At 34.9% G+C, this 25,438-nt stretch overlaps 2 protein-coding genes and 1 pseudogene across 3 annotated transcripts; all 3 read right to left on the reverse strand.

The window, feature by feature from the left end:
* Positions 1-7,012: 7,012 nt before the first annotated feature.
* LOC143601518 (putative protein FAR1-RELATED SEQUENCE 10) lies at positions 7,013-10,777 on the reverse strand. Of its 2 annotated transcripts, XM_077078916.1 has the most exons (4): positions 10,720-10,777; positions 9,388-10,461; positions 8,119-8,562; positions 7,013-7,621 (listed from the first exon to the last, which is right to left on the reverse strand). In XM_077078916.1, the coding sequence occupies exons 2-4, from the start codon at positions 10,408-10,410 to the stop codon at positions 7,013-7,015; spliced, it is 2,076 nt and encodes a 691-aa protein (XP_076935031.1). In that variant the 5' UTR covers positions 10,411-10,461; positions 10,720-10,777. The 2 variants fall into 2 exon arrangements, with proteins under 2 accessions (XP_076935031.1, XP_076935027.1); XM_077078912.1 differs by lacking the exon at positions 10,720-10,777 and having other exon boundaries at positions 9,388-10,553.
* Positions 10,778-17,370: 6,593 nt separating this feature from the next.
* LOC143601101 (putative pentatricopeptide repeat-containing protein At5g09950 pseudogene) lies at positions 17,371-20,571 on the reverse strand (annotated as a pseudogene).
* A 580-nt stretch (positions 20,572-21,151) lies between these two features.
* Positions 21,152-25,438, reverse strand: LOC143601532 (phytochrome C-like). The gene is made up of 4 exons (XM_077078922.1): positions 23,368-25,438; positions 22,081-22,894; positions 21,608-21,904; positions 21,152-21,455 (listed from the first exon to the last, which is right to left on the reverse strand). Exons 1-4 carry the CDS (start codon positions 25,436-25,438, stop codon positions 21,221-21,223), a joined length of 3,417 nt encoding a protein of 1,138 aa, XP_076935037.1. The 3' UTR covers positions 21,152-21,220.

The following is a 25,438-nucleotide window of genomic DNA, read 5'->3' on the forward strand; positions in this document are numbered from 1 at the left end:
CACCACAAATGTACACGTCGTCGCTTACGTGGAACGCCATTAGGAGTGATAAACTCAATCCAGCCATCTCAGATGGCTGGACACCTAAAATCCGTTTGGTCTATTGTTGGATGCCTAAGAAACCATTTTTTTTCCTTAATAAACCTACTATTTTGAAAATAAAATCTGTATTTGACCTAAATTCACGGATACACCAAACTCATATAACCCTTAAACGGGTTATCACATCTCATTATATTAAAAATTAATCTCACCAAATATTTGATATGAAAATTTTATAAAATAGGGATATACTGAAAATTAATATCCAATTTTTTTAAAAAGAAATTATTTATAATTAAAAAAACAATTTTATAGTAAAAAAAATACGCCGGTCATTGGTCTCACCAAACCCAAATAGCTTTTAAACCGGTTATAGCATTATATTTACTTGAGAAACCTTTTCATCATCAAACGCTAAGTATATTATTAACTCTCTTGCAATAAATAATATTATATATATTCCCACACACATGCGCGCGCGCACTGGTTTTATCCCCTACATTACGGGGTTATTTTACATTATCTGTTTATAATATTTATATACTTTTTTGGATTTGAATTTTATTTATTGTAAGGAAATTAGTAATATATTTAGAGTTTGATGATTAAAGAGTTTCACAAATAAATGAGATGTTATAATCCGATTTAAAAGCTATATGTGTTCGGTGAGACTCATTCTTATTTTTATTACTATAAAATTGTTTCTTAATTATAAATAATATCTTTTTTAAAGAAAAAATCGAATATTAATTTTTAGTATATCTTTATTTTATAGGATTTTCATATCAAATATTTGATGAGATCAGGTTTTAATTTAATGAGATGTTATAACTCGTTTAAAGGCTATCTGGGTTTGGTGAGACCCATACCCATGAATTCGGGTCAAATACATGAGAAACTTCCATTTACAAATAAAACAATCTGGTGGTTTGAAAAAAGATACAGAGCAACAGAAAGCTTTTAAAGGTTTCATTTATATAAATTTAATATATTAAAAACGAAAAATAAAACCCGTAATACGAGGGTTAAAACCTAGTTATTATATAATTGGAACACAAGTCACGGGACTCACGAATTTTCTAATGATATGATCCGCGAAACAAAGGAACAGCCCACCATCAAGCCCAAACTAAAGTGCATCAAGCCCAAGTTTTAAGTCTTTTGCTTTTAATCAACTCTCCAGTTAGAGCTGCAAAAACGGGGTTTATAAAATACCCAGTTCTGGGTATGGGACGGGGTATTGAAAAATCGGGTATTGGCTTTTGTTTCCGGTTGACATATATACTCTTCTATATGCAAATCATATCATTTGCACTTAGATTCCTAGTTATCCATAGAGTAAAATGGTCTTTACATCAACCCATCAGACTACCAATTTACCAATATAACCCGTTTTATTCTTTACTAGGTTAGTAACCGTGTATTATATGGTATAATAAAAAATTCTATATGTCTTACCTATTATTAATAGGGTAAAGTTACTTTATAAAGAGAGACAAAAATAAGAATGATTAGAAAAATTTATAGTTACAAAAAAAAAAAAAAAAAAAAAAACCCTAAAAAGCCATAACTCAAAGTTTGATAAAAAAAAAGAAAAAAGTAATAACATAAAATGTTTCCACCGTTTTCCCCGTTTAAAAAAAAACACAATGTTAAGGGAAACAGATCATTATGTCTTTTTGTTTATCTTTGTGTTTTGTGTTTATTTTCGTAACTGATTGTGTCTTTTTTCTTTGACATTGTGTCATTTTCTTCTTGATATTGTGTTATATTACTCAACATTGTGTTATATTTTGTTCGGCATTGCGTTATATTTTGCGATCTATTATGTCTTTTATAGTTATAATTATGTTTTTTGTTCATTTTTGTCATCGTGTCTTTGATCTCAGCATTTTTGAGTTGACTTTTTTTTTTTTGAATTTTTTATTTGAGCGGTTTTTTGTGTAGTCGCAAATCCTTTTCACACTTCTCATTTTTGTCTTACTTTGTATTTTAACATTTCTTTTATTAATAAAATATATTTTTTGAAATATCTAGTACTAACTTACTTCTATAAATGATAGTTAGAAAAATGGTCCTACTAGGAATACCCAGACACCTCTTTATAGGGCTATACGGGAGCTATATGGGGCCCTATACGTCCCGCATATACGACGCCTATTGGGGACTTTATACGCCCCGTATAGCCATATACGGGGCGTATTGATGGGTGTTTTAGCAGAGAGAGAGAGGGAGAGAAGGGGGGGGGGGGGGGAGGATTGTCCCTAGAATTCCCCTAAAAAAAGCTTATTTCCAGTAGTGACATCAACAAAATTTAAATTTATAAACTTACAGGTCTAGTATAAAGTATAAACATAACATGATAACAACAAAATATTAAGGCATATACAGGTCTAAAAAGTAAACTTATTAACATACAGATTCATGATAATCTATCATGACATATTGGCTAACTTCATGATGCATACTTTGTCTCACTTTCTTTATAAATTCCTCACATTTCTGCTGAAATTCATCCTTGTCATCATGTTCTTCTTCCTCTTCATCTACAAAATTATCCACCATTGCATGTTCATTATCAACACACTCATCCAATTGTGTTTCTGGATCTGGATCTTCAACTTGATCATCAACAGCAACCAATATCCCACTCTGTTTACTCTGTTCACTCTGTTTCACTTCTGCTAATTCATGTTCATCATGAACATGATGATGAATATTCAAAGAATTGATATGATCATGGTCACTAGGTACCAAAATCTTATCACATTCAATCAGTTTTGGTTCTGGTTCTGGTTCTGGTTCTACTTGATTGGTTCCAGAATCAAGAAACAGCAAGATTAGAATACAATTGCATAGCAAAAAAATGCAGTGTTTGTCATTGATGTCAAGAAAGCTTGTGACATTTAAACCGAAAGTTAGCGAATAAACGAATAAGACGATAATGATGGAGAAAGTGTAAAATGGTATTTTTGTTGCACCATCTGATTTGATCTCCATGGTTGCAAAGACTGATGCCCTTTGTAAGTGTAATGATAATATATGTTAAGTGTGTGTGATATGTTTATATACAGAGGAGTGACAGATGAAATTGAGAGAAAGTTTAAGGGGAATTTGGAGGGAAGAGGGGGGAAGAAGGCCCAGTCTTGGTCTTGTTGAAAGTGACATATAATTACATTAGAACAAAGCGACACGGTTTATGAAATATGCATGAGTGTGATGATGTTTTTGGATTTTTTTTTAAATATAAAACTTAACGATAAAGGTTCTACTGTTCTAGGTTTTTTTATATATATTTTCTAAGAAACTCCTCATTATTTGTTGTATACAACCTTCAGTTAGGGATTTTCCAAGTAAAATAGTTAGTTTTAGGGATTACAAGACGAGTTTGGATTTAGTATTGATAATCTCAAGTTCATTTTTCTGATTGCAAAATTATGTTTCATATCTGGCTTAATGTCTTTGTATCGAAAAATGACATGTTGGGTACCAGATATGCGTGCTAATTTTTAAAAATTATTAATTGTGATTCCCAAATATATTTCTTACTAATTTAATTTTTATATAATTTTATTAACTAAGGAAATTAAAACGAAAAAATAGTGAAATAGTAGTTATTATAATACCAAAGATAAAGGAAATAAAAAGGAAAAAAAAATGTTTGTGGCATAATACGGGTAAACAAGTATGTATGTTTTAAGTAATCAGGGCATGCATCATTTAATACCATACTCCCTCCATACTCACGTTGTTTTTAGAACTAATCATATACCGAATACTCGCCTATCACCCGTTCTCAACGTTAATAAACAAAATTGCCCCTCACTTCATGTTAAAAATAGACGAGGTTAAGGATTGAATGGAAATGACAATACTCGTAAAACCACAAGTTTTCATTTGCGGTAAAGAAAATAAAAAAACTTTTTGAATGGAAGTGATGATCGTTACAAAATCTTTAGGACGATTTTATCGGTTTATCAAAAATTAAGTTACTTCATTATATTTAATAACATTTTTCAACCACCAAAATTACTCAAACTTGGAATATTGCTAATGAAATTATTAAACACCAGTTAACTTTAACTAACTTAAGTGGAATTGTTGGAAAGTTGGTTATAACTTCATTTTTAAGTTTAACCTAATATTACTTAACAATGACTTTAAAAATCACCAAATTGTAGTAAGTTTTGTAATTATTTCATTTAACAAAAATCCAATCATGTGTCACTTTTATGAATAAAATTTTGTGAGTTTGTTTGCAAAGAACAACTCATTGTAAACTTTTAACATATTTGTGGTGGGAGGAAAATCTCACAGAATAGTAACCAACTTTTAAAAGTGTTCTAATTAGGTCACTGATGCATATTTTCTCCAAATCGAGTCACTAAATCTTCAAATCAAGTCTCATCGATTTTTTTGTGCGTCAAGAAAGAAATGAAGGATAAGATGTAGGGGTCGGAATTTGCAATATATGTAATTAAATTTAAAAAAAATTAAAAAACGTTAATTATATTAAAATTTAAAAACAAAAAATAAAATTCACGTCACCACCCGGCATCAACTTCAAAAAAAAGATAAAAAGATTCCTATGTGAAACAAAAAAAAGAAGGCTAAAAAAACATGTTAAAACATTTAATTTAATCAAATATGAAAGTTGAGTGACCTAATTGAAACACTTTTTAAAGTTGAGTGACCTAATTGGAACACTTTTGAAAGTTGGTTGCTATTATATGAAATTGCCCCTATTTGTGAATATTCTTTTTTAAACTGTACATTTTAAAATTTTATAAACCTTTAATAATTTTATACTGTTTTCAAATAATAGAAACTCACAATAATATTTAACATGTTCATGTGACTTTTATAAAATATGAACTTATATAAATTTGTATCTCAAAAAATTGTATAAACTTTAACATTTTACATCCTTTTAATGGAATAGCAACTTATTTATTGAAGTTATAGTTCTTAAACTTGTTTATAAAAGTGAACAATTTATATTGTTTGTTTTACATAATAGCATTTTAGGATATATAAAGATTTAGTAATTATTTAAATACACCACCATTATCCACCGTATCCAACAACCACCAACTACCACAATATGTTCTCCCTACACTAGGGTTGTTCACGAGCCGAGCCGAACCGAGCGAAGGCTTGCTCGTTGCTTGGCTCGTTTACAATCGAACCGAACCGAACGACTGAAATTCGAACCGAGCGAAAAACGAAACGAGCCAAAATCGAACCGAGCATTTTTCGATCGAACATCGAGCGATTTCGAGCATTTTTTATTTATTTTTCACTTTAAATTTTTCAATAAGAAACAAGTTTGAAGGCTGTAAATAATATATTTTGTAAATAAATTAGTAGTTTTTAGACAAACGTATTATAGGTTGTAAATTTTCAGAAGAAAAAAGTTTGAAATGAGATATAATGAACATGTAAACAAACTTTTAGTATTTTGAAAACTTGAATCGAACTAATAAAACTATAAAACTGACGGAATAGGAAAATTTTAAAAGAGTTTAAAAAATTGTATACTTGTATTTTATGTGTTTTGTCTATATATTTATATATTTGTTCATATATAATTATATATAAAATAAATTAAAAATATTCGAGCCGAACCGAACCGAGTAGACCTTTGCTCGTTTACAAACCGAACCGAGCAGAGCGGCTCGTTTACAATCGAGCGAAAAAACGAGCGAGCATTTTTCAAGCAAATTACGAGCGAGCTAGCTCGAGCGTCAAGCGGTTTGGACGGCCCTACCCTACACCACAACTATGTGTTCTCCATAAACCTAAAAACAAAATCACAATTCACATTAAAATATTGAGTTTTTGAGAGAGCATCACAAGCAGAAAAAAAAACAAACAACAATCATACCTAGTAAATCCCACAGATAGCAAAACTATTAGTAGGCTATGGGGAGAACTATTAGTAGGGTCTGGGAAGCGTGGGATGTAGGCAAACCTTACCTTTATCCCTAGGGAATAGAGAGGCTGCTTCCAAGGGACCCCCGGCTCCAAAACAAACAACATAATAGTAGAATAGTAAATAAGGTATAAAATAGACTATTGGGAAAGTGTAATATTTAGTACTAACGAGAAAAAAAAGTAGATAGAATAATTATAATAAATAGCAGTATTAGTAGTAAAATAAACAATAATAGTAACAAAAACAAATTATACCAAGGAGGTAAGGTTATGACTCTAAGACATATTTCCAAAAACAAACTATATCATCTCCCTAGAAGTCCTTAACCTTAATCCTACGTCTCCAAAAAGTCCTATCATCGACCATATCCTCGGAGAAATGCAGGTTTATCAAATCATGCCTAATCGTCTCATCTCAAGTCAATTTGGGTCTACCTCTACCCCTCTTACCTCTACAAGCAGAAAGTTTCTACAAAATAACAGAAAAATGTTTTACCAAAAAATTTAAAATTAATACAATTAAAAATATCATTCGAACAATACTTTTGATATGAAAGGAAAAGTTTGAATAAAAACCAATGAAGTCAGAATATCAAATCAGTGACAAAAATCAAGGTGGTTTACATATCATAAGGGGCTAAAAGGGTATCCGAGGTACTTACCGAAGTACCCAACATACTGAATGCCACCAAATCATTCATCTTAGGTTTCAAAACTACCATAACGCATACGGGGCAGTGTTCAACATGCACAACAATCATTCATCTTCGGTTTCACACTTAGAATATACTTCCCGAAATTGAACGCCTAATCCACAAACGAGCTAATTGTGCCGGTGCTATAGAACAAGCCTATGAAACCGATGTGGTGCCCCAGACACCTTAATCTATCATATCACCAAGAGAGTGCTCCTAAAAATAACTTTAAAATTACAAATTTTTCAAAGACTCATGTTTTATTTATGTAACATCTACATGATCATACTGCAATACATTTCCAACTAATATCATACACAACAATTCAATTCAAATGCCTACAATTCACTAGCATTATTAGGTGCCAAATCCAGAGCAAGTTCATCAAAAACAGGCATGTTTCTAACAATTTCAACAATCTGAGTCAACTCTCTATGAACATAGTTAAACCGCTCTTTGGAAATCATTGATTCTGAATATAAAGTTGAAGTGAGAGAATGAAACGCCTCAGAACACTCATCCGTGTTATCTTGAGGCGTTATATGATCATCAGATATGACTAAAGAACTATCGATTCGCCACCTCAGCGGGAAATATTTTTCGGGAATTTGAAAGTAGTTTTTGAGTACTAGTACTCGAAGTGAATGCCTGCATAAAATACCCGAGTGTTCATATTCTTTACAAGAACAGTGAACTTGTTCATTATCTGGTATCCAAATTACCAAACACTCCCCTTCAAGTTTATTATAATGTCTCACAAGAAACGACCCGTTTGCCATATCGGTTGCTGCGTATTGCATGCATAGCACAAGTTCTTGTTGTAGAGCGTTAAACGCATAAGGTGAAAGTATGCTTCGAGCGTGTTCTTCCAAGGGTAAACATGTCTTTAAGGGTAAACTTGGTATCCTTTCTTTGTTTTGAAAAGCAGCATTTGCAGCTACACTTACCTGATGAAGAGGGTAAAAATGTCAACTTTCTAGATTAGGTGAAAGAAAAAAACCGTAGAGGTGGCAAAATAACAAACAGGTCAAAGCAGAAGTCAACACTTTTTGACCGTTATGTTTTAAACATCATAAACGAATATAATGTATTAACCAAGATGATAAACCTATATTGCTAAATGATAATCTGACTTTTTAAGCGGTTTGGAGTTTTAAGCATTAAATAAACACTTTGGGTGACTTCTGACCCATAAGATCTGTTAAATATTGAAACTTTACCCGCTTGGATCAAATATGTCACATCTAGAAAACTGAGAATGAATAACGAACGCCTATAGAAAAGTCCGCGTTCTTGACTAAGTGAAAGAAAGAAGCCAGATGTGGCAAATGAGTTGGTGGGTCAAAATGGGTTCGGGTCAAAGCATACAGCTTTCAAGATTCGTGTTCGTTCGGTTCGTTTACAGCCCCTAACACAAGTGTAAAAAGCAAACCCTAACACAAACCTGTTCATAAAAACTCTTGAAAGATGAATGTGGACTCAAAATATTCTTCATAAACTTATCAACCGACTTCACATACTCCACTGTCATTGTACGGGCCAGAAAATAACCTCTAATATAAGCAACAGGCCAAAAAGCCCGATAAGAAAACAGAAGAGCCACATGTTTATCTGATTCAATTCCAAATCGGGCCACGAGGTGATTCCACTGGTTCTCGAAATCCTCGATGTTTTCAAGATGACACACCAACTCAAACTCAGTTTTGAACTCAGGATATTGCAACCCGAGTGGCAAAGAAAACCAGCTAGATAGCTTAGATATGACATGCCATATGCAAATCACGTGTTTGGTGTTTGGTAACTCGGTTGCTATAGCATCTCTAAGGCCCGGATCTATGTCGGTAACAATTGTTTGTGGGTGGGTCCCTCTCAAGAATCGGATGAAAGCCTGTTTTGATAAGTGATCACAATAAGAAGACACAAAAGGAACAAATAATAACCGACCCGTAACCGAAATAGTAAAAATAACTAAATCCAACCCAAAACCGACTGTTTGGTTTTATGATTTTTCAAAAAATGAATTTCCGATTCATTTTTAGCATGTACTTAAAAGCCGAAAAACAAAACCTAATTGACTTTTATAACATAACTAAACTCGTAAAAACGACTTTTCTTATTGAATTTATAGGTTGTAACTTTTACTGTTGAATGTTTATTAATTTATGAAAAATAATAAATGGCGTAGCCTAAAATCTTTATGTCCAAATGTGCAATAATCAAATAATCATTAATTAACAAAAAATTTAAGCCCAAATTCATTATTCTGGGTCATTTTTGTCCAGCCCAAAAATTCAACCCCAAATGGCAAAACCAAAAAGGCAAAAACCAAAATGAACTCATTGTGAAAACTGAAAAGTGAAAACAGAAAACCAAAAAAAAAACTGACTTTTCTTTTTGAATTTATGGGTTATAAATTTTATTTGGATGTGAAGTAATTTATGAAAAATAATAAATGGTGTAGCCTAAAAACGTTAGTCCCCAATATATAATAATAAATTAATCATTACTTAACAAAATAAAAATTAGACCCAAATTCGTTATGTTGGGCCGTTTTTAATTCAAGCTCGAATAGCAAAACCAAAAGGCCAAAACCGAATTGAATTGTAAAAATCAAAAACCAATAAAACCCAAATCAAACGGTTTTCAAAAACCCAAAAAATGAATTTTCGGTTTTTTAGTTCAGTTTGACCATGATGAGTTTTTAACACCAAACCTGTAGGGCCCACGAAAACGACTGAGAAGTTTCATCTTGAAGCAAAACGCATCCAAGTAAAAAAGCCCGACCCTGATTATCAATCCCAAACCACACACCAAGAAGCATATTATACGTTATGGACCGATAAGTCGTTTCAAACGCAACCACATCTCCAAAAACAGAAAAAGCCCGAATCGAATCCCCATAAGCCCACGCAACATTTTCAATTTTGCCATTTTCATCAGTCGTGTAATTATAAATAAACCCATCGTCCCGTTGTGTTGCAGTTCTAAAACTTTCAAGAACCGCTAACATGTCGATTTCCCGTTTCTCGGTAAGTAATGCATCGTTCTCTTGAACGGTTTTTTTGCACGTTCTCACGAAGTTTCTAACGTCTTTCTCTATAAACGGTAATTGACCTGGTTGAACCCCTTTCTCCAATTCTAATACTCTTAATATCCGATTAACGGGAAATCCCGCTTTAGTAAGTAAAAGAATACGCTCTTGATCGTATTCTTGAATTTTCCTATACGCGGGCAAAAGGCGTACTTGATCATCTTCTAACAATTCATGATTATGAATATTACTAAACTGTGAAACATACCATTGTGTCACGTTATCGACAATTTCTTTAGTTAAATATAATTTTGCATCACAACCACATCTTACTGATTTCCTATCTCTCGGGTGTTCCACATTGGCCTTTTTTCTCGGCTGGTTAAACCCGGACCGATAACAAACAAAGTCTCTCCTGTAAACCCCAAGGTTTTGACTTTCCGTTGACCGGGCTTTCCTGACTGAAAACCCGTTTTTCCTAGCAAAGCTAGAGTAGCACTCAAACGCTTCATCATCGGTTTTAAATATCTGACCGACATATGGCGTGAAGATGACATCTGGCGACGATGTGGCGCCTTCACCATGTACCAATTCGGGCCCGGCAGTCATTTGATCATCTCCTTCATGTTTGATGTAACATTTCCAATCGCCACACGGGCATTGCTGGCGGCGAATCCAAATGTTGTTTAACGGTTTTGTTGCCATTAAATTATTATTTTTTATCAACCCTGATATGATTTGTGGTTAAGTTAGCCCCTATTAACCTCAATTTGTAATATAACAAGAGAAGAATCAAACAATATGATTAACAGCAGATATGTTAGCTAATTATACTTCTAGGGTTCATAATCGTAAATGATTCCAGAATTGCAACTAAAATGCTAATTATCCGGAAGCTCATAACAAGGTGAGATTAAGTGCAAAAAAGATGATAAATATGTAATACCCTTTTCAATTAAAACGAAACATGGAGAGATTACAGGTTGAATAATTGAATTAGAGAAATTAACGTACCAGGAAGAGGAAATTAGGGTTTTGGAGTCGAGAATTATAGTAAAACCTCAGAGAGAGACCCACCGACTCGTTTTTCATGTAAACTAGTGATTTACCTGCGCCCTGCGGTAAAATCGGTAAAACTCGGGTGTTGCAGTGGCGGCTCAATGTGAATCCGGTCAATAGTTGGAATTTAAACAAAATAGAATGGGAAATAAGAATAAAAATTGAGGTAGGCCAATGGGTGTCGATGGGTCCCGGACGACAGCAGCGAGTCAATACAAAATTTAGTCAGTATTAGCTACGCTCGTTATGATACCGGAACTAAAACAAAACGAAAACAGGAAATAAAAATAAAAATTAATGTGAGCCAATGGGGTGGCGTCGGTCGGTCCCAGACGCTGAGTCAGTGACTCTACGACGCTCGTATAACATATTAGAGCATTCCTAATCCATTCTCCAAATTATGTGAGTGAGTTCTTCATTTTTTAGAAATGGTTAAAAATGGTTGTAAGAGTAGTAGAGAGAAAATGTTATTGTTCATGGTTAAATTTAGAGAAACAAACTATTCACCTCTATAATTTTTTTTTTGTTTTTGTAAGTAGTTGTGAGTGAATGTGAGAAAAAAGTTAATGATAAAGTATAAAAAAAGTATTATTTAATTGAAAAATGAAAGAAAAAACATAGTGTTTTTAGTATAATTATAGAGATGGAGAATGAACCGGAAATCCTCTTATAATTTTTTTGTTAACATATTTAAAACAATGTTTATTAGGTCGGTAAACCCAGGCATTGGTAAAACCTAATCGTTGAAACGTCAAGATGACTCGTATTCGGGCGTTTGTGGTGGTGAGTCGGTAAACCGGGACGCTGGTAAAAATCCGAGCTTTTCGGCGGTGGGTTAACGCGAATTTTATTAATTTTGTTTACATTTGTTACAGTATCAGAACTAAAATTAAATTTAGCAAAACCCGGGCATTGGTAAAACTCAAGTATTGTTAGTCCCAGACATGGTGACGGTGAGTCAACACGAATTCAGTTAAACAAAATACATAAAGTTTGTTATGAATCTAGAAAAAACAATAAAAAGAAAAAACATCTAACCAATAAAAAAATTAAAAACAAAATTTTGAATCATTGGGGTGGTGCCACTTGACACAATTAGGGTCTTGCAGCACCAACCATCAACTTTACTTATATATAGATAATGGTCTTATGGACGAAGTGATGCGTGACGTTCGTACAGACGTGCTCTTACCTGGAAGGCTTTGGGTATGTTTGGTTTAAAAAATTTACATGATTGGTAATGCATTTTATGTATATATCAAATAACTTTTAAAAGATTTTACTATGGCTGAGCACGGTTCGGTTCGGTTTTTATGTGAAACCGAAACCGAAAAGTCGGTTTTCAAATACACAAACCGTTAGGTTTTCGGTTTTTCGGTTTTGGTTCGGTTATAATTGTTTTTTTTTTGTGTGGTGTGTAGGCATTGGAAAAAGAATTCCAAAAAATGAAAATGCATATTATATTCAAAACACAAAAATAAGCATTTGTTACGTGGAACCAAACGAATACAAACCTGCAAGAGTACAAGAATTTAAAATTCAATAAAGTTCTTAGTCAAAAAACACTAAAAGTTTAGTTCCAATATTCAATCTTCATCTTATTCATCTTCAAAGTTTACTCCCAATTTTCATTATCTTCATAATCTTCATCATCATTAATGGTAGATCATTTTGGTATTTTATTTCCGGTCATAACATCTATAAAAACACATATAGTTGTATTAATATTTAAGTAAAACACATATCGTTTCGGTTCGGTATTTTACGGTTTTTTAAAAATGGAAAACCGAACCGATACCGAAAATTCGGACTTTCAAAAAAACAAAAAATTAACCATCAGTTAATGCTTCGGTTCGGTTTATTCGGTTAATTCGGTTTTCTGCTCACCCTTGGATTTTACTATTGAATTAATTAAATAAATGAATTCTACCCTTTTTATAATTGGAATATGTATTTTTTTCAATGGATATTATAAATATACACTAGTAATACTGATATAGTAATCAAAGGACTTCTAGTCTAATGGTATCTTGGTGGTAGGACAAGACTTAGTGACCATAAGGTCCTGGGTTCAAATATCACAAGAGGGGGTTTTTCTCAAGTATTGAGTTTCCTCCTGAATGGCTTGGTGGTGGATATGATCGTGTGGTACCACTGGTAGCACAATGATACTCCAGTGATCCGTGAATGATCCAAATTAGTCGTTCAAAAAAAAAATACTGATATAGTAACTAGTAAACACCACCCACGTGATGCCACATGTATGGAATTCATTGGATACTGTTTGGCTATGCAGTTAATCTCGGCGATATATCAGTTATATATCGCTGATATATCGGTTATCGGACCTCGGGAAAATATCGGTCCAAAAAATCGTTCATAATATCGGTCCCGATATTAACGGCGATAATGGCCGACATATCGCCGATATTTTGCTCAATAATATCGGTTATATCGCCGATTATCTCGATTTGGCCATTTTTATATCTAAAACTTGGAAAGGCTTTCAAAATCCAATTACCTGGTTGCTTAAATCGTACTTGGTGCCATGTTATCGATAAAATAGCGAACTCCGGCTATTAATTCCGATGACATTTGGCCGGAAATGAGGAAGAATATGTACAGTGCGTTGGATTTTTTAGGGCTTATTAAACTTTAGGCATTTATCATTTAACCCCTCTCTTTTTCACTAGTTTACATTTAATACCTAAAATTTATAAACTTTTACATAAAAAGTGTAAAATTAGTTTGTATATTTTTACAATTAAACCCTTTGCATTCATTAGTTTACATTTGGTCCATGAACTTATATATATATTCATACATAAAAAGTATAAAATAAACATTATATACATATATATAAATTACCGACATCTCACCGATATATCATTGTGAAAACTGATATCTCAGATATCGGTCCTTGACCGATATCCGATATTTTTCCTCATTAACTGCATAGCTGTTTGGTTCATTACGGTACCCGTATTCTCTATAACAACTGATAGGCGATAAGTGCAATGAGTTACTATCAACCTAGTAATATATAAACATCATTTCGTTTGAATGTTTGAACTACTTACTCCATTCATGCCATAGAAAAATGGGCAATGAGCAACGCGTCTTGTAACATCATCTGATTCTATTTTGTTCGCACATAATAAACCCTAATAATAGCCTGTAAGAGTTGTAAATAGCACAACTAAATCTAGAGCATTATTTTGATTTTCAAGAGTTTCCTGCTTATTTTGAAAATCGACTTTTATACTCTATAGTAATGTTTATAGAGGAAAAACTAGATGACCACATTATGATATTAAACTGATATTACATTGGGAAGCATTTCTAAATAAGAAAGTAAGCTAGGCCATGGTGTATTCAAGTCAAAGAAGTAAAGCATTCGGCTTTTCTAGCGGTATATGACATTCTTAGTATGTTAATGTGGGTGCGCCAGATAACAACTCAAAACTAATTAAGGTCAAAAGGGAACTTTAGATACATGGTAAACTAGGTTGGTCAATGTGAAACATTTTTTCAGTTGCAACTATACGAGTAATACCGGCTAAAAGTTCAAAAAATCTAGACCCGCATGCTAAACGTTGTAACATTCTAAAAAGAGTAGATCGGGTGATATCGTGATCAAATTCATAGCATATTATATATACGAAAACCATAAAATCCTACGTGTCGCGATGTGGTCGCTACCCTCTTTAATGAAAACCACCAGATTGCTTAATTTTTAAATAGAGGCCTCTCATTGATTTAACCCAAATTCATGGGTATGGGTCTTACCAAAACCAGATAGCTATTAAACGGGTTTAACATCTCATTAAATTAAAAAATATTCTTACCAATTATTTAATATAAAAATCATATAAAATAGGGATATACTAAAATTTAATATCTAATTTAAAAAGAAAAAGATATTATTTATAATTAATAAATATTTTTATAGTAAAAAACATAAGCTGGTCATAGGTCATGACACGAGGTCGATGACTCGTGCAAAAATAAACCAATTACAACTAAATAGATAGCGGTAAATGGGTATCAAACACGAGGAGTTTGTGGAATGTGTGTTTACCAGTAGCTATAACAGAAAACAAAATTAAACTAAAATTATATAAAAGTAAATCCAGATTTAATTGTTTGGTTTTTAGATTAACTAAAATAAAATAGGACACTTGCAAAACAACTATTGAGAATCGTACACTGATTAAACGAAAGCGATCATCTTAGATTTCAGGTTTAAATCAACACTAATGTTTATGCTCACTAGAAAGAACCACACAGACATAGTTCATGTTTGATTACTTGTTTGTGATAAAAGGGAACTAAGTACTTGGATTAATAAAATGCAAGGTTGTTACCCGATAATCAATTAACTAATATTCAACCCTAATTCCTCCCATGATATCCCGACTGCCATTGGCACCAAGAACGTATGGTTTAGGTTATGATCAAATACAAGTAACAAGTTACAATCAATTAATCAAACATCATAATAACTAGACAACCATTGCAAAGTTATTATTCTAGAAATCAAAGCATATCAAGTGTATCAATTAACCCTACATCCAAGATGATCACCAAGAGGAATTAGCCACTCATGGTTTGAGAAATCATCATAATATCAATTGTATGCAACATCGAATGAATTAAAATACACCAAACAATGATTACCAATCACCAATATTGTTCTTCACTCCCCAAAAATTCGTCCTCCCAAGTTTCTTGATCAAAAGGTCATAAAAAGGTCAGTCAAAACGGCCAATTAAAGCCAAATCAATCAGCTGTTACTAGCGTACCGTGGGCCACGGTCCCAACCGTGGGTCACGGTCCTGACCTTCTTCCACGATACGGTGTAATCTGCCAGAATTTCTTCAGGTGGACCGTGGTCCACGGTCTGCACCATGGGCCACGGTGGAGCTAGTTCAAGTTTATTGTTTTCTTCATAATTTCCTCGTTCTAGCTCCGTTTCCTTCACCGTCTTCGCCTATGATCTTGTTGTTTCTTCTTTTTCCTCTTTAAACCTACAATCACATTATATAGTGTAGTAATCCAAGTCCTTAAAATTAAACATAAACGCACATGATTTAACTGAAATTACTACATTTAAGGGTGGTTCCATGATCCACCCGTCAGGTCACCAAATCCAGATAGCTTTTAAACGGTTTATAACATATCATTTATTTATGAAACCTTTTCATCATCAAACCCTTAAGTATATTATTAACTTTATTATAATAAAGAAAATTAAAATCCAAAAAATAAATATTAAAAAACGAAAAATGTAAAACAACTCTCAAGCCAACATATTGATTTATTTGTAAATGAAGGTTTCTCACGTATTTAACCCGAATTCACGGGTAAAGGTCTCACCAAACCCAAATAGCTCTTAAACGGGTTATAACATCTCATTATATTAAAAATTAATCTAATCAAATATTTGATATAAAAATCCTATAAAATAGGGGTATACTAAAAATTAATATCCTATTTTATTTAATAAATATATATTATTTATAATTAAGAAACAATTTTATAATAAAGAAAATAAGCGGGTAATGGGTATCATCAAATCCAGATAAATTTTAAACCGGATTATAACATATCATTTATTTGTGAAACCATTTCATCATCAAACCTCAAATATATTAATTATTAACTTTCTTACAATAAATAAAATTAAAATCCAAATATACATATATAAATATTAAAAATGAATAATGTACAACAACCCTCGTAATACGGGGGATGAAATCTAGTATATATATATATTAAAAACCATATTGTGCTTCTCTCACAATAGTCACTGTTATTAATGAAATAAACCAGTTAGTTTTACACATGTGTCTAAAGCATTTATATAAGTGTAGAGTAGATATTTAAGTGTTTAACTAATCAAATATAATTATCAAATTTAACTGTGTCGAAGAAAGACGAAGGTGAAAAAGACTGGAACCGAAGTCTGCATGCAATGTTTAAACCTCTTAAACTCATCATATCCGATGAAGATCATCGGATTTCCAATCTCCAATGTCGAATATCTGATTCTCAACATCAGATATCCGATCCTATACTTCACTTCTATTAAGCAGCATATGCCACGTCTTCAACAACACGAAAGAACAAGCAAAAATAAACAATGGTTTATTCGCACAGTTGACCTTGTTCATTTATCCCTGTTCGTACTGAATTCTTGAGTTATTGTTTTGTATCTTTCAATCATTTGTATTACCTTTACACATTCATATATCTGTACGCTCGGTTCTTGAAAGTCGATTTCTATTTCTGCACAATCATAAACTGTGAGTACTTATTTTGAAAGTCGATTTCTATTCCTAAATTAACACTAATGTCTTTCTCTATACTTCCGTTGATAAACAACAGCCATACCCAGAATAAATCCCACCAATAGCAAAGCTATTAGCAGGGTCTGGAAAGGGTGGGATGTAGGCAAACCGTACCTCCGTCCCAAAGGATAGAGAGGTTGCTTCCCAATCCAAATTAAAACTGTGAGTTTCTTAAAACTTATAGCATTAAAACTGTGATCCTAACTAACTGCTACACAACAGTAAATCTTAAAATTTATCACAGGTCTTAACAGTCCCATATATAATTACCAATAATCCCCACAGGAACAATTACCATCAACAAAATGATGAAACCTATTAGAATCTCTAACAACTATCAGCCTACCAACAATCTTGGAAACATACTTCAAAAAAGTGTGGCAATCACCGCAAACCCTAAGATTCTTCATTATTCTAATGGGCAATTCTGACTTCCTTGTAAGAACAAAAGCAACAGCAAGTTTTTCACTATGATAACTCAAAACCTCTTCTTGATTCTCGGTTTCAAGATCATGAAGCGCGTATTTAACCTCGGGCATGTATCCCATCTCCCTCATTCTCCCCTGCAGCTCGAGGACCTTTTTGTATATATCATCAACTTCTGGGTGTGATTTGTCAGAAGCCACAAAAACATGAACGCCATCTTTCATAGTCACCCAACTGCAACCAGCTTCTTTCTTAACTTCTGCTAACTTCATTAAAGACCGAGTCTTTCGCATATCTTCCCATTGGCCTTTAACCGCATACATGTTAGAAAGAAGTACATAGTTAACTGCATTATTCAAGTCCAGTTCCAATAACCTTGACCCGGCCCGTTTACCTAACGCTATGGCCTGTTGACTGTTTGACCTACAACAAGCTCCAAGCACGGTTCGCCAGATCAGTACGCTCGGGCTCATGGGCATTTTGTTTAAAAATTCCTCCATTTTGTCAACCTGGCCCGCACGTCCAAGAATATCCACCATACATGAAAAATGTTCCATTTTCGGGGTTAGCCCGTATACGTCACTCATGGAGTTAAAATGGTCAAACCCTTGGTCAACCAAACCCATATGGCTACAAGCCGACAAAACGCCAACAAATGTCACATGATCTGGAACGTGACCTTCAAGCTTCATTTTTTCAAATATATTTAGTGATTTATCTCCGTTTCCGTGCCTTGCATACCCCGATATCATCGAATTCCAAGAATATACGTTTTTTACCTGCATTAGGTTAAAGAAACGTGACGCGTACTCGATTCTTCCGCATTTTGAATACATGTCAACGAGTGCACTGGCGACCACCACGTCAGCGTCCACGTCAGCCCTAACTGCGCACGCATGGACTTCCATTCCGCGCTCTAATGTTGCAACTGATGCACAAGCGCTAAGAACACTAGCCAATGTGAAGCAATCCAATCTTTGACCATTGGACAACATAAGTTTGACCAAGTCCATTGCTTTAGCCAACTCCTCGTTATGTATGTACCCGGAAATCATCGAATTCCAGCTCGTTTCGTCTCTCTGATTTCCCATTTTTGAAAAAACTTTCTCACAATCATCCATTTGTCCACATTTTCCATAACACATAATAATCGCATTTTCAACTGCGGTTTCATCAGTAAAAGGGTATTTTAGTAATAACCCATGAACTTGTTTAACTAACTCATGTTCAGAGCATATTGCCCTAAAAGCATTAACAAAGGTTATCAAATTAGGGCGCCAACCATCACGCAACATTTCCTTAAAATACTCAAAAGATTCAAAAACTAAAGAACTAGAATCAGAAAATGCACCAATAATCGAATTCCAAGAAACTTGATCATATTCTTGCATAAATGAGAACACTTTCTTGCAGTTAGTTAAACAACCCGTTTCAGAATAAAAGTCAACGAGAGAATTTGAAACCGAAACATCGTGATCAAGTCCAAATTTAACACCTTCACAGTGTATTTGTTCACCTAACCTTAAACACCGCAAACGTGCACACGAACTCAAAGCACTGATTATTGTAAAGTTTCCCGGCTTCAGCTGACTTCTTCTCATCTCACAAAACATCTTAACCGCGTCTATAAAACACCCGTTTTGATCAAAACCGGTAATAATGGAGTTCCATGAAACTTCATCTTTGTTTATCATAAGTTTAAACACAGAGTAACCATCCTTAACCGATCCACATTTGGCATACATGTTTATTAAACTATTTCCAACTGCAACATTGGAATCGGTTAATCCGTTCCGGATAACATAACCATGAACCTCTTTACCCATTTTTCTACCTTCATCCAAATTATAAAATTCACCAAAAGTACTCAAAAGAATCACATAAGAATCCGATGTTAATTTCACTAAAGGTTTCATTTTTATGAACACTTCAAGCGCTTCTTCTCCACGTTTTTGTCTTGCTAGCCCGACCATTAGCCCGTGCATTGATACAACATTTTTAACATCCAGTAAATCAAAGATTTTTTTTGCTAATGAAATTTGACCCGATCTTGCAAGCCCACTCACCAAAGCACTTCCCACATACAAATCAAAAAGAAATCCAGATTTTTGTATTGTACACATAACTTGTTTGAGCGGAAACGAGTTGATTTCAGATAATGTGGAAGCTGCTGTTATTATGCTTCCGAACGTATACTCAGTTGGATGTAATCCCGATTCTTGCATACCAGATAAAAGTTTAAAAGCAGAAATCGCGTCTCCTTTATTACAATAAACTGAAATAATTGAATTCCATGACACTATGCTTCTAACTTGCATTTGATCAAAAACACACAAGGCACACTCGGGAGAGTCCATACAATTCCCATACATTGAAATCAGCCCGTTACACACGACTTCATGAAAAGCATTTAATGTTTTCGAAACAAACCCATGAAGCTGCAGCCCGAATCGAAGCCCATGAGACTCTAAAGCCTGGCAAGCTCTCAAAACGCTACCGATGGCATAATGAACGGGTGGGAATCCCGCACGAATCATCTCCCGGAATACAGTACAAGCATCATTAGGCATGTTGTTTCGGGTATACCCTGATATTAAACAAGACCATGAAATCGAGTTTCTCACAGGCATTTCGTCGAACACTTTATGTGCAGATAACATTTCGCCGATTCTTGTGTAGATGTTAACAAGGGTATTGAGTAAGAACACGTCATAAGTGTAGCCGTTCTTGAGAATCTGCAAATGGAGTTGCTTGGAATCCTGATGGGAAGAAGAGTACTGGTACCGATTGATAAGGGATTCAAAGTGGTTGGTAACTGAAGATTCATTGGATAATGGTGTTGAAGAAGAAGTCGAATTTGACGTGTTAGGGTATTGGGTATTGAGAAAACGAGTGTGTTTTGAGTCAAGTAACGATGGCGCGAATGTAGCGTTCGAATAATGCGAGAGCTGTCTGTGCCTAAATACGATGTTTCTTTGTAACATGATACACTTGGACCTTTTATGAATGAAATCAAATTGTTTTTATAGCAGAATACGGGGAAACCAAGGTATAATATTTCATCTATATTTTTATACCGCACATAATCTAAAAACATTCTACCAATAGTCTTTTCGTTAACCGAAAAGAAGAATATTAGTGTTGTGGTAAGTTGGAGATCGATACGCAACCAGAGGAGACGGTGAGATGTATTTTCTTTTTCTTTTTACAAGTGGAATACATTTAACTTATCACATAAGTAATATTCATTTATTTTCTTTTTAATTTGATAAACATATATTATATTTATATAAGAATAATAGGTTTGGTATATAAAGTTCAGGCTTATCTTCGTTTGATTATCAAATGAATTTCAGTTTAGGTTTAAGTTTGGATAGTTGGACTCCTCTTTATCAAATGAACTTCGCTTTGGACCTGGTCGTTTAAGCTCGCCCGATTCTAGTCTTTAGGAAGCCGGTCTCGAGTGGCTTACGGATTGCTTCACTCGTATACCTCTATTTTATAACATGAACTTATACAAGTAAAAATACTATAAAATATGGGTACATGTTATATATTATAGAACTGAAAATTTGGTACAATATATATCTGATTCTGTCGCTCTCCACAGCCCCCTTTTTCTTCCTGTGCACAAAGCGTAACCGCCAGTTTCTTCAAAATCTTGAAGCATTCGGTTTCTATTCTTTCTTTGACCGTTTATTGTCAGAAGTCAACGAGGGCGAAACCGGAAACTCAATCAAAACAATAAAAGAAGCTCTCTCGGCCTCCCGAAGATACTGTACAGTTCCGTTCATAATCTTAACAAGCTTTTGACTTATATAAAGCCCAAGACCTTCTCTCGTGACGCTTCGGTTAAGATGAAACATATCATGAACCAACTTCTCAGGAATCCCGGGTGTTGGATGGGTAATTCTGTCATTTCACAACAACTTTTAGTGTTAAATCATTATCTTTATATTACTTGGTTATTTCTATGATACATATAATAATTATTTATCATGTAATTATATACTTACTATATCAAATAAAAGTTATCAAGCGCGAGTAAAAATAAGATTACTCACCTGAATTCGACATGTGCGACTTGTACTTTTGCGCCGATACGTTCCATTTTGTGCATCACACGGAAAATAACTGAAGACCCTTCAAAATAGGGAGTGAAACTGAGAGCATTTGATAAGAAATCCGAAAGTACCTGCTGAACCCTTAAATTATCACCGAATACAGATAAAGACAAAACTTGTTCGGGTGCATCAAAAACGACCTCTACTTTCCGCTCATGCCTTAAACCTGCGACCTGGTTCATAACCACTTCTAAGGACTCCCCGAGTTTGAACTCGGCAAATTTTATTTCCTTATTACTGAAACAAATATGCAATATTAATTAATCAAATTCCAGTTATTATATCGATTTAAAAAAAAGGTAGCAGTGTTTACATCAAAATAGAAGGCGAATGGACAACAAGTTCTACTGCTAGCCAATTTTAGATTACAAAACTAAGTCTTTTAAATTATGATTGTTCTATAAAACACTTACCATTGTTCGATGCTTTCAACATCTGAATCACCAACAATTTGTGCTAATTGTTCTCGACATAAGTAGCTCTTACGCAAAATATGTTGCTGTTCTCCACACAACTCGAATGAATTTAATAAATCCTCGATAAACTTAATCCCATTTAAACCATTATTAAGTTCATGTCTCAAATATGACACTTTTGTAAGGCTATCAAACGCCGCCTGCTCAGACATACGTTGGACCAGCATCGCGTGTTGAAGCTCGGAACTCGACACGTGTAAAAAACACAAAACCGCAGTAATTTTTCCATCTTTATTTACCCTTTTGTTAGCTGAAAGTAATGCCTCGATATATTTACCCTTTTGGTCGAAAAACCCGAATAATAGTTTATCCGAATCCAATCCAGACATCACCTCATTTATTAGTATTCTAAGGCGGGTCAACATATCATCTTTAATCCGACAACCGAAATTACCGACGGTAAAAACTTCACCTAGAAGTATCTTATTGTTGGCTTCTTTCCTTGTGAGACCGGTTAGTTTTACCATGGCATCATTCCACTCTAAGCATTTACCAGATTCGTCCATCATGAAAATCGGCGGGATAAGTGGGCACGGGTTACGTATAATGCTAGCGTAATCGCCTTTGACTTTTGTGTATTTATCTATAATAACTTTTTGAGCCGTTAGATCTTGTCCGATGAAGCATACCCCAACAATTATATTGTTTACATCGCGGCTACAGCACGCGTTTGTAACAAGGGTTATGTGGTTATTTGTTTCTACGCTACCAAAACATTTAAGGTCGATTTCAACGTTTTTCTCCTCAATTCCTGCCATTGAATACAATACAATACATTATCTAAGATCGGCCATGTATTAAAAATTTAAAACCAATGTTTTCATAACTATATCAGACTTGCTGGTTGGACTGGGAATGAATATTGAGGTTAGACTAGCGAACCCGTAGTGCGTCCGATTAAATGACCGGTCCGATTTTCAAAACATTATTAACACTATTATAGAGGCCACCCATGTATCTACCTGTGTCACTTAAAACTATCTCATCATGTTAACATACTACACGTTAATACTGCTAATAAAAACGCGAGAGCATTTTGTCATTTGGCATGTTTTTAAGTCGAAATTGATATGAATGGCATAAGATGCATACTTGAGTTGCCTATGTGATAAGTCTTAACCCAAAATCCCAAACAGCCCCATAATCACTTTCAAAACTATCATCCAAACACCACCTCTACAAGCAAACAACAATAAATAAGAAATTAAGAACAGAAAAGATTACCTTGTAAAGCAGAGGAAAGCATGACTTTGACTTTTTCAACCGAATAATCAACAACCAAACTAACTAATGGGACACCAACCGCTTGATCCAATACCAACCCGGTAATCTCGGCTATCTTATCATTCCAACCACTAACATTCCCTACCCCATCAACTGCAAATACCGGGACCGAAGCTGTCTCAATCAACCTAACCATCTCATTAGCCACAATCCGTAACTCATCAGCCCGTTGCACCCTCATATCAACACCCGAAACACTCACAATCTTTTTATCATCATCACGGGCCGCCACGTCATCATTTTGCAAAGACTCTCTTAATATCAACTGCAAAGAATGAATGGCATCCATCTCCACATCTTCCCATGGTAAACTCTGGTTTTTAACCACTTCCAAGAACGCATTAAACGAAGACCGCGGATGCATTTTTCTCACATCATCTTTATCATCCGCTTCGTGTTTCGCCCCACTCCATTTAATCTCTTTTGCTGTGTGGGACCGGAACCAAAACAAAAAATCTTTCGAACTAATCTTAACCGCCGCCATTCCACAAACCGCTTGCCCGAGAGCCGACGCGTTTGGGTACCCCGCATCCGTTAAACTATCCGAACTCAAACCCGTACTCCCACCATGTTCTTCTAGAAGCCAACTCACAATATCCTTGATTTGTAACTCGGTTGGCGTCACACCAAGTAACCAAAACTTGTTTTTATAATATAAAGCTGCCCCGTCACAATTAACAAGATCCATCACGTTAGGCGATTGTGTCATGATCCCGACTGGTGTATCTCTTAACAACATATCGCAAAGAACCGATTGCGTTTTGAGAATATGTTTCTCTTGGAGTTGACTAGTCAACTCGACTTCTTTGTTTACTTGAACACCGAAAACTTGAATCAAAAACTCGCACGCGTATCTTAATGGAAACGGTACAAACCGAGGACTCGAATGATGACAAACAACCAAACCCCATAATATCTTCCCTTTATGTTTAAGTTGAATATTAACCCTACTTTGATATTCATTATCATCATCATCCTCATCATCATTGATGGTTACCGACATCACAAGCGACGCAATCGAACCCATATTCGCCATGTACTGCGCGTGACACCCGTGTGGGGCTCTCAAACCCGACCCAGAAAGATTCATCGGCTGAGATAAGTCCTTGGTTTGTACCACTTTCACGGGCCGGGCCAAACAATCACAAATCATTCTAACTTTATTTTTTGTAAACAAAAACCTCGAAGCTTGTGGGACGTCGGTTGCAGGATAATGCAACCCGAGATACGGGTCCATATCCGACTTCCGACATTCCGCAATAACCTCACCGTGCTCATCCTCATGAAACTTATACACCATAACCCGATCATAACCCGTTAACTCCCTCACTTCCTTAACTAACACATCACACAACCGCAATATATTCCCACTTTGTAACGACTGTATCCGCGTAATCGCTTTCGCAGCGAGCTTATACGACTTTAAAGCTCCAGCTGCGGATACAGGTACATCAGCAGGGTTCACAGGCTCTAAATCTAAAACCAACCCGACATCATTCCTATGCAAAATCGCATAAAACGGTTTACCCGAACTCTTACAATGCACTAACAGAGGGTTCAACAGATTAACATCAGGGAAACTAACCGCCTTTTGAATATCCGAAGCGGTTGAAGACCCGAAAAGGGTACGAATATCGGTACCGAACGATAACGATTCTCCGCAGTCGATATTCGGAACCGCGTGGTGGGCAAAGTCCAGCATCTCCGGGGCGTTTTCGCTGTAAGCGAGTACTTTAAGGGTTTGGTTGTGAATGGCGAGTAGGCAACCGAAGGGTTGGATTTGGTTTGATCTTTGGATGTTTTGAAGGTAAGCTGATACGGTGGAGGGTGGGATGTTGCTGGTTGAAGATGAATTGGCTTCGATGGAAGTGGAGTAATCGAAGTTGTGTTGGGATTGTTCGAAGTCGTTGAGGAGCTTGGCGTCGATGGGGGTTTGTGAGGTGACGCGAGCCTCACGTTTCAATCGGGAAGAACTGGTTTTGGAGCCTTTGCTGGTGGATTTGGATGACAT

The sequence above is a fragment of the Bidens hawaiensis genome, unplaced genomic scaffold, assembly GCF_021521415.1.
Source record: "Bidens hawaiensis isolate Kalapana, Puna unplaced genomic scaffold, B.hawaiensis_p1.1 tig00001960_1, whole genome shotgun sequence".
Taxonomy (NCBI): Eukaryota; Viridiplantae; Streptophyta; class Magnoliopsida; order Asterales; family Asteraceae; genus Bidens; species Bidens hawaiensis.

Excerpts from the sequence above, each read along its gene's own strand:
- LOC143601518 (XM_077078916.1), bottom strand. The coding sequence starts at position 10,410 with ATGGCAACAAAACCGTTAAACAACATTTGGATTCGCCGCCAGCAATGC. Across the intron at positions 8,563-9,387 it reads CGTTTTCGTGGGCCCTACAG|GCTTTCATCCGATTCTTGAG; the intron begins GTTTGGTGTTAA and ends TTATCAAAACAG. Across the intron at positions 7,622-8,118 it reads TCAAGAGTTTTTATGAACAG|GTAAGTGTAGCTGCAAATGC; the intron begins GTTTGTGTTAGG and ends CCTCTTCATCAG.
- LOC143601532 (XM_077078922.1), bottom strand. The coding sequence starts at position 25,438 with ATGTCATCCAAATCCACCAGCAAAGGCTCCAAAACCAGTTCTTCCCGA. Across the intron at positions 21,905-22,080 it reads GTTGAAAGCATCGAACAATG|TAATAAGGAAATAAAATTTG; the intron begins GTAAGTGTTTTA and ends TATTTGTTTCAG. Across the intron at positions 21,456-21,607 it reads GTCGCACATGTCGAATTCAG|AATTACCCATCCAACACCCG; the intron begins GTGAGTAATCTT and ends GTGAAATGACAG.